Below are 10,000 nucleotides of genomic sequence, written 5' to 3' on the forward strand. Positions count from 1 at the left end.
GAGTGCCTGCAGGGAGGAAGTGGGGCAACCCGGTCCACGCGGTGCGTTCAAGTCCGCTACGGTTTCCACGGGGGAGACGTACCGGAGCCGCACAATTACCGGGGAAATAAGAGTCAGCGGATTTTATGCAGGCAGAATTACCGGTCGGTTATTACCTGGCCCCCCCTATGAGCCGGTCGGGCGCCTCACCGGCCGTAGATCACCTGGCACGGTGTTCATGGAGTCTGGAGCCAGGTGGAGGTTCTGTTGGTGGAACATGTGACCACGTGACCACGTGCACAATATTTATATATATATATTGTATATTGTATATATATATATGTTTATATATATATATATACATATATATACAAATATATAGAAATATATAATATATATGTGCACAATATATATGTATATATATGTATGTATATATATATATAATCTCTTTTTGTGGGAGAACATCTCCAAACTGATTTTTATAAATGAGAAAAAAAAACTGACCAATGGTTGAAGATAAAGAAACAAATCAGAATAAGATGTAAAATGGATGAAAATGAGGGAAACAGGAGGAATACAAATCAGAATAAGATGTGAAGTGGTTAAATGAGCATGAATAAGTGTCAACGCGCCGCGGGCTCCAGGCTGAGGACAACGAACAGTTAAATATCAGCTGCTGCGTCGTCGCGCACGCGCGCCACGCCCCCGCGGCTCCGCACCTGGTTCCTCCCGACGGTCCGTCTCCCGTCAGTCGAGGGTTGTTTCTCAGACGGGACCGGCGGGAAGAGGAGGAGGAAGAAGAGAAGAGAGAAGAAGAAGGAAGAAGAAGACAAAAAGCGAGCAGGAAGAAAAAGGGGAACCGGAGAGAGGAAGAAAAGAAGGAGAGGAAGGAGAAGGAGGAGGAGAATGTGACAACTGCTGGATGCGGACAGAGTGCGCGCGCGGCCGGCTACACCGCACGCCTTTTTGGGGAGGCCTGCTCGGCTCCTGCTCCTCCTGCTCCTCCTGCTCCTACTGCACCTCCTGCACCTGCCCCTCCGCGCGCAGCTCGGGCATCAGCGACGCTCCTTCTTTTTTTATTCATCCGGCAGGGCGCACAGAAGCGGAGGCGCGCGCGCACACACACACACACACACACTAGTACTGTACGCGCGCACACACACACACACACACACACACACTCGCGCGCAGGGCAGGAGGCGACATGACTTCATCCTACAATCTGGATTTCCTGCCCGATGTGAGGGTGGAGAGCCGGCTGCTGCCTCCCAGAGACCGACTGTGAGTTCCTCTTCCTCTTCTTCTTCTTCTTCTTCTTCTTCTTCTTCTTCTTCTTCTTCTTCTTCTTCTTCTTCTTCTTCTTCTTCTATTCTTTCTCTCTCCATCTTCTCTTCGCGGGGGGGGCGTCTGATCTTGTGCACCGTGTCCGGCGTCTGATCTTGTGTCCGGCGTGGAAAGACGCCGCGAATCTGGAGAGGAGGGGGGGGGGGGCTAATGTGTGTCAGTTGTTGTTGTTGTTGTTGTTGTTGTTGTTAATAATAAATAGTAACGGTAAGCGCGGACAGGAGGGTGATGAGCGCCATGGTGGGGACTTGATGCTCCGCCGGCGCGCGCAGCTTTAAGAGGCTCTGGGTCTCGCGGCTGCGGGTCTTCAGAGTGGCGCTCTGGGTGGAGTGTCTCAGTCACGTGACTCAACCGGCTTCTGATTCGTTTGTATTTCTGTCTCATTTGGCGCGCGCACTGTCCTCGTGTCACTTCGGACACTTTGGATGAAACGCCGCGCGCAGGAATACATCAATACATGAAATATAGAGTCAGATATGAGAGGAGAGGCAACACGAGGGGAGCCCTGCTGCTCCTCCTCCTCCTCCTCCTCCTCCTCCTGAGGTCCACAGGAATGCGTGGTGGTCCCGTGTGTTTCTATAGGATTTGCTGGAATTCAGTTAAACTGCATGACAAGGGGAGGGTTCACCGCACGCCACGCGCCTCACGCGCTGCTTGGCCCGCTGATGTCTGCCCCCCCCCCCCCCCCCACCCCCCTGAGCAGGGAGGGATTTTCTACTTCTTTATTGATATATTTATATATATTAAAATACATATATATTTATACATATATATATATATTTATACATATATATATATTTATACATATTTATATATATTTATACATATTTATAATTATATATATATATATATATCATCCTTTCATTTTCTTTTGAAGGTCTTTTCCCTGTCAGTGTGTGTTGGAAAGCAACACTTCACTTCTGGTGACTTACAATAGAACAAAGGTGTGTGTGTGTGTGTGTGTGTGTGTGTGTGTGTGTGTGTGTGTGTGTGTGTGTGTGTGTGTGTGTGTGTGTGTGTGTGTGTGTGTGTGTGTGTGTGTGTGTGTGTGTGTGTGTGTGTTCGTGTGTGTGTTGGAGGTGAGCTCGTTCCTCCATCATTTAATTCATATCGCGCTTTTTAAGACACTCAAAGACACTCAACATGTTACATTCATCCTCCGTAGACACGGCCACATGGAGCCAGGGTTAAGTGCCTTGCTCAAGGACACACCGACTCGGGCGGGGGTTGAACCGCCAACCCGAGCTGCTAACCGCTGACCCTCAGCCGCCCCGGCGCCGTGTTTGACTTCCCGTGACAACACAGTGTTCCTCATTGTTAACTCTCCATTCAGGACCTCTGGGGCTATTTACCCACAATGCACCAGGAGAGTGAAGATTACAACGATGTCGTCGCGTTCTGCCCCCGAGCGCCGGATGATTCACTCGAGTAATCTTATGGATGTAAAACACGAAACACACTGTAGACCACCGAAAGATCCTCAGACGTATGTGCACCAGTTTATATACATATATATATATATATATATGTATATATATATTTATTTCTATGTATTTATTTGTATTTAGATATTTAGATATATTTAGATATATTTAGATATATTTAAATATATAAATGAATTTATATATATATTTATTTATAGATTTATATTTATACATACCATTTAAAGTTTGGGGTCACCCAGACAATTTGATGTTTTCCATGAAACTCACTTTTATTTATCAAATAATTCCAAAATGAATATAAATCTAGTCAAGACGTTGACAAGGTTATAAATAATGATTTTTATAGTAAATATTAATGTAGTTGTTCTTGTGGCTCAAAGGAAGGCCAGTTGTATAGCTTCTCTCAGCAGCATAACTGTTTTCAGCTGTGCTCACATAAAAAGGGTTTTAGGGTCTTCTACCCCTCCGCTAGTCTTCTAAGGCGATAACACAATGTACCATCAGAACCCTGGAGACGGGCATCTACACACCTCTGTAGAGACTTCATCAACACCAGAGAATAGTCATCTACACATTGGTAGCAGCAAGGTGGCCGGGTCCATCTGGGGGTCCGGATCACGAGACCCTCTTAGACCCCCAGAGACCCTCAGAGACCCTCAGAGACCTTCAGAGACCCTCTTAGACCCCCAGAGACCCTCAGAGACCTTCAGATACCCTCAGAGACCTTCAGAGACCACCAGAGACCCTCAGAGACCCTTCAGACCCTCAGAGACCCTCAGAGACCCTTCAGAGACCCCCAGAGACCCTCAGAGACCTTCAGATACCCTCAGAGACCTTCAGAGACCACCAGAGACCCTCAGAGACCCTTCAGAGACCATCAGAGACCCTCAGAGACCCTTCAGAGACCCTCAGAGACCCCCAGAGACCCTCAGAGACCCTCAGAGACCATCAGAGACCCTCAGAGACCCTCAGAGACCTCCACCGGTTCTGCCTCCGACAGGTAGACGTCTCTTCTCTTACGTCATGTTTAGAAGAACGCTGTATAAATAAGAGAGGAGAGCAACAGGTGTGATGTCACCGCCCCCCCCCCCCCTCCATTGACTCTCCATGTAGTCGATTACCCTGATGCTCCGGAGGAGAGGCTTCCTCATGAATCAGTGTCAGCGGCTCCTCTCTCTCTCTCTCTCTCTCCCTCTCGCTCTCTCTTCTTCATCTTCATTTCTTTCCAAAATAAAATCGTTTTTTAACCCTTGTGTTGCCTTTGGGTCATTTTGACCCGATTCAATGTTTCACCCTCCTGTTACCTTTATATTTACTAACATATTTTACCCTTTGGGTTCAATTTGACGCCAGCAATTAAAACCTCCAGAAAATTATTAGAATTAATATTGTTTTCCAAGTTTAAGTGTGAGGCACTTTATGTTTGTTTGTTGACTACCGAAAGAACACCGACATTAAACATTGAATGGGGTCAAATTAATCCTAAGGCGGGGGGAGGGTGTAATATTGATTCGGGTCAAAATGACCCTAAGGCAACACAAGGGTTAAGTATTTACATGAATCTGGACACAAGGAGCCGAAGAGGAGGAGAGGAGGAGAGGAGGAAGAGGAAGAGACATTGGGGAAGGGAACCGGGTGGAAATTGACTTGGAATTATGGGGGGGGGGCGGGGGGGGGTGACGGTTTGACAGCATCCGACTCCCCGGACGGACGGCTGGTCGGATTTGAATTGTTTCTTATCTGATGTGGAAATTAAGAGAAAAGGGAGGAAGGGGGGAGGGGGGGAGGCATCAGTGGCAGCGTTGGCAGTTTTATCTTCTTCCCAAGCAGCGGAGTGAGAGAGGCCTTTTCATTCAGTATTGTGAGGCTGACACACACACACACACACACACACACACACACTGGTGGATGTCTCCTCCGGCTCAGCGGGCGTCGTCTTGGTGATGTGATGCTGAGGATGTGCAGGTGTGTTTACGGATACGAGACGGGGGTCAGAGCATCTTCACAGGTCAGAGCTGTGTGAATAGGTGTGTGTGTGTGTGTGTGTGTGCTCTGCATGTAAACTGGACTAGAACACAGTTGTGTTGTATTTTTAGGCCGACGCCCCCTCTGGGCGCTCAACCTAACTTGTGATTTTCTTGATTAAATAAAAACGGATTCTTTAGAAGTCGGAGCCCGTTCGGCTCGCGACGTGGACAGAAAACCTGGAGCGTGTCTCCGGCGCCGCCGGGCGGCGTGCTGATGAAGAGCGGCGTGCTGATGAAGAGCGGCGTGCTGATGAAGAGCGGCTCCTCCTCTGCTCCCGTGACGCCGGTGGCTCGATGCCGAGCTCATGAATCTTCCTTAATCTCCGCCAGCTGATGATCTGCTCGTGATTATCTCATTACTCTTTTTCACTCGCGTCGTCGGCCGTGGTGCGTTCAGGGCCACGCCAAAAAACTATCTCCGCCCCCCCGAAAAGACCCCCCGCTGGCCTCTCCTCACGTCTTCACGCCGCTTTGCTGCTTTTAATTGATTTGACTCCTGGAGAATGTTTCGTGCGAGCTTCCGATCGTCTCGTTGCTCATTCCAGTCAGGTCACACACACACACACAAACACACACACATTAATTGAGCTGTGCAAAGTGTGTGTGTGTGTGTGTTTTCTGAGAGGAGTATTTCATCACTCGGCCTTGAAACGAATGAAGCATGCACATGCTTTCAGAGCTGCATACACACATTGCCACCCACACAAATACGCAGAACACACACACACAGACACACACACACAGACACACACACAGACACACACACACAGACACACACACACACACACACACACAGACACACACACACACAGACACACAGACACACAGACACAGACACACACACACAGACACACACACACAGACACACACACACACACACACACACACAGACACACACACACAGACACACACACACACACACACACACAGACACACACACACACACACAGACACACACACACACACACACACACAGACACACACACACACACAGACACACACACACACACACACACACACACACACACACACACACACACACACACACACGTTGTTCACATCATGTCTCTGGTCTGTCGTGACGGGCAGAAACAATAACTGCGTCCTCAGAGACGAGGAGAACACGGCGATGATCTCTCCTCCTCCTCCTCGCTTCGTGTTCCCTTCTCCTCTCCAACAAGCTCTCCTCCTCCTCCTCTCCGTCTTTTCCTCTCCTCCGTTCCTCCTCTCATCCTCAGCCGTCAGCCATTGCATGAACGCCGTGCGGTGGCATGGCGCCGCCTCGCCAGAGGGAGAGCTTACCTCGCTCGGTTCTCCCTCTTTGGCCTGGATCCTCTTCCTCTCTTCCTCTCTTCACTCCCACTCCCTCCCTCCGTCCTCCATTCAAGCTAAATGCTTTTTACCTCCGTCGACTCTCGAGTCTTGAGAGGAGCTCATTATTGTGGAGAAGGAGAGGAATTTTGGGATTAGGAGAAACATTTGTGGACCGAGGCGAAGACAGCCGTCAGAGTCACGGAGAGGGAGACTTACCTGCGTTAGCTTGCGCGATTATTCGCTAATCGCCAAAGTCTGCAGGGTTTTACCGGGAGTTTATAACAGACCGATGTATTTATCAATCTATTAACAATGATTTTTTATTATTATCTTGATTAATGCAAAACAGAATTCCTCTTAAAAGAACACAATCTGTTCCATGTTTGCCGACCGGTTTTTAAAGATCCTTCTCGTTCCGACTCGTTAAGATACGTCCAATCGGTTCTATGGAAAGTGTCTGACATCCTAAAAACAATGACTTGTGTCTATAATTATTATAACTATTGACTGAAAGCACGTTTGCATGCAGCCGTTTGGGCGCGTTGTCTCGGTGGTTTGCGGTACTCCTTCTCCACTCGGCTGTAAGATGCCTTTTTGGCTTGAAACGTAACCGGAAAAAAGAAAGACTTCCAGAGTAGCATAAAGTTGTGTTGCTATGATATTGACTTTTCGGGTATTTTTCCCGTGACAGTTGCATAAAGGGGCGTAAACACAGGCGCACGCATGCTAACGGTGCGGCGGCTAAAGGGCGCTTCATGCCCCACGCCGGTTGGCTCGCACAAGAGAGCCGCCCGGCGACATGAGACCACGGAGGAAACTTGAAGGCTCCGATCACACGCTCGCCAAAGGTCACAGAAAGGTCGGCGCCGACTGCTATCGGCGTGCTAAGCAGCTCGGGCTTCGCTCCAGACACCTCAGATGTTTTTTAAAGATCTGTGACCTCATATATTTTTTAAATCACTTCTATCTGTGCGTCCACATACCGATGCTCCACTTCAGCTTCTAGTCATTCAAAAGTAGTAACAACGTTTAATTATGAGTGGGGATGATCATAAATAGTGATGTCACGATACTTCGCATTTTAACTTCAACTTCATGTTTCTAACCAAAAACAAATTTTCCCCACATGATAACATCATAATTTACTCAATAGAGCTTGACTGCATCGTAATGTAACTCAATGCAACCTCTGTTTGCGTTAGCCGTTAGCTCAGGCTAACGTTAATTCGCTCTAACTCGCTGAGCACAAAGTAACGTTACCCGGGACGTTTCCCATCGTAGCCGTTCGTCCGTCTCCAGCTCTGATCCCGAGGGACGATGTTTCATAATTTTGTCATCGACGTGGTTCAGAAGTATGGGTACGCAACCTCTGATTGCATTAGCCGTTAGCTCCATTACCCGTTAGCTCCGTTAGCCGTTAGCTCCATCACATAGCATAGCCTAACGGCTAACGTCATCTTGCTCTAACTCGCTGAGCACAAAGTTACGTTACCCGCTCTGTTTCCCGGGAGACAATTTTCCATTGTTTTTTCATCCAAATGGTTCAGAAGTCTGTGTTCTCGTGACACGTTACGGCGAATCGTATCGCTTGTCGTGCCCGACACCGGCCGCCCGTAGAGACACCGGCCGCCCGTAGAGACACCGGCCGCCCGTAAAGACACCGGCCGCCCGTAGAGACACCGGCCGCCCGTAGAGACACCGGCCGCCCGTAAAGACACCGGCCGCCCGTAGAGACACCGGCCGCCCGTAGAGACACCGGCCGCCCGTAGAGACACCGGCCGCCCGTAGAGACACCGGCCGCCCGTAGAGACACCGGCCGCCGTGAAGACACCGGCCGCCCAGAGACACCGCCGCCGTAAGACACCGCCGCCCAGAAGACACCGCCGCCTAGAGACACCGCCGCCCGTAGAGACACCGCCGCCCGTAGAAGACACCGCCGCCGTAGAGACACCGCCGCCGTAAGACACCGCCGCCCAGAAGACACCGCCGCCCAGAGACACCGCCGCCCGTAAAGACACCGGCCGCCCGTAAAGCCACCGCCGCCCGTAGAGACACCGCCGCCCGTAAAGACACCGCCGCCCGAAGACACTGCCGCCCGAGACACCGCCGCCCAGAAGACACCGCCGCCGTAAAGACACCGCCGCTCAGAGACACCGCCGCCCGAAGACACTGCCGCCCGTGTAAAGACACCGCCGCCCAGAAGACACCGGCCGCCAGAGACACCGGCCGCCCGTGACACCGCCGCCCGTAGAGACACCGCCGCAGAAGACACCGCCGCTAGAGACACCGCCGCCCGAGACACCGGCCGCCAGAAACACCGCCGCCCGTAGAGACACCGCCGCCCAGAGACACCGCCGCCCAGAGACACCGGCCCGTGAAGACACCGCCGCCCAGAGACACCGCCGCCCAGAGACACCGGCCGCCCGTGAGACACCGCCGCCCAGAGACACCGCCGCCCAGAAGACACCGCCGCCCGTAGACACCGCCGCCCGTAGAGACACTGCCGCCCGTGAGACACCGCCGCCAGAAGACACCGGCCGCCCAGAGACACCGGCCGCAGAGACACCGGCCGCCCGTGAGACACCGCCGCCCAGAGACACCGGCCGCCAGAGAGACACTCGCCCGTAGAGACACCGGGCCGCCCAGAGACACTGCCGCCAGAAGACACCGCCGCCAGAGACACCGACCCCGTAGAGACACGGCCGCCCAGAGACACCGCCGCCCGTAGAGACACCGGCCGCCCAGAGACACCGCCCATAGAGACACCGCCGCCAGAGACACCGCCGCCAAGAGACACCGGCCGCCCGTAAAGACACCGGCCGCCCGTAGAGACACCGGCTCGCCCATAGAGACACCGGCCGCCCGTAGAGACACCGCCGCCCGACTAAACACCGGCCGCCGTGTCTGATATCAATGAGACGGAGGCAAAAAGAAGTGTCATTTGTCATGGAAAAAATATCTAATGTGTCTTCAAATGATGTCAGGGGAGTTAGGGTAACTTCAATCAGACGGCGTGATGTTTGAAATGAAACCTGAAGGCTCTCGGGCCGCGTGGCGCTCTGGTTGTCTCCACGGCAGCAAACGGCACAGAAAGGATTCTTTGATGGGGTCAAGCTGTCCATGAACGTGCCGCTTCATCCCCCATCCGACCTTTACATCGAAGTATTAGTGGACGGACTTTATTTATCGCTGGTAGATTTGGCCAATAAACTTTATCTATATTAGCCTGTTTTCTGTAAATCATATTTATAATGATAAACATAAAAAGCCTGCAGTGACAAATGTCGAAAGACTCGAGAACCTTTCACGTTTGTCGTGTCGAAGACGTCGAGGTTATATTTCAAAAGCTTTGCAAACGCGTCAAAAGAAAGTCGAATATCAATCATCAATAAAAAATAGGTTGGTTGTGAAATGTTCAATAATTGACAACATTACCGTAGCCTCCAAAAACCCTGAGGGACCTCATTATGGAGTCTAGGAATCAAACCTCCGACCTTGCATGGGGGGGGGGGGGGGACGACACACCCGAACCTCAAGGTGCCGCCGGCCTCGTTGACGCCGAACCTCCTGCCCGGAAATCTCTCCGCTCGTCTCTTCTTCTCAGTCTGACTCTCACAAAAACACACCAACAAACACACACACACACACACAGACACACACACAGACACATACACACACACACACACACACACAGACACACACACACACACACACACACACACAGACACACACACACAGACACACACACACAGACACACACACACACACAGACACACACACACACACACACACACACACAGACACACACACACACAGACACACACACACAGACACACACACACACAGACACACACACACAGACACACACACACACACACACACACACACAGA

At 51.2% G+C, this 10,000-nt stretch overlaps 1 protein-coding gene across 5 annotated transcripts in view; it reads left to right on the plus strand.

Annotated features, from left to right (window-relative positions):
• The first annotated feature begins 854 nt into the window (after window positions 1-854).
• Window positions 855-10,000, plus strand: part of celf2 (cugbp, Elav-like family member 2) — a 132,095-nt gene continuing 122,949 nt past the window's right edge. For all 5 annotated transcript variants that reach the window (XM_056424614.1, XM_056424612.1, XM_056424616.1 and 2 more), the window contains exon 1: window positions 855-1,260. In XM_056424614.1, coding sequence (XP_056280589.1) covers window positions 1,184-1,260 — 77 coding nt within the window. In that variant the 5' untranslated portion in view covers window positions 855-1,183. The remainder of the gene's footprint in view (window positions 1,261-10,000) is intronic.

The sequence above is a fragment of the Pseudoliparis swirei genome, chromosome 10, assembly GCF_029220125.1.
Source record: "Pseudoliparis swirei isolate HS2019 ecotype Mariana Trench chromosome 10, NWPU_hadal_v1, whole genome shotgun sequence".
NCBI lineage: Eukaryota > Metazoa > Chordata > Actinopteri > Perciformes > Liparidae > Pseudoliparis > Pseudoliparis swirei.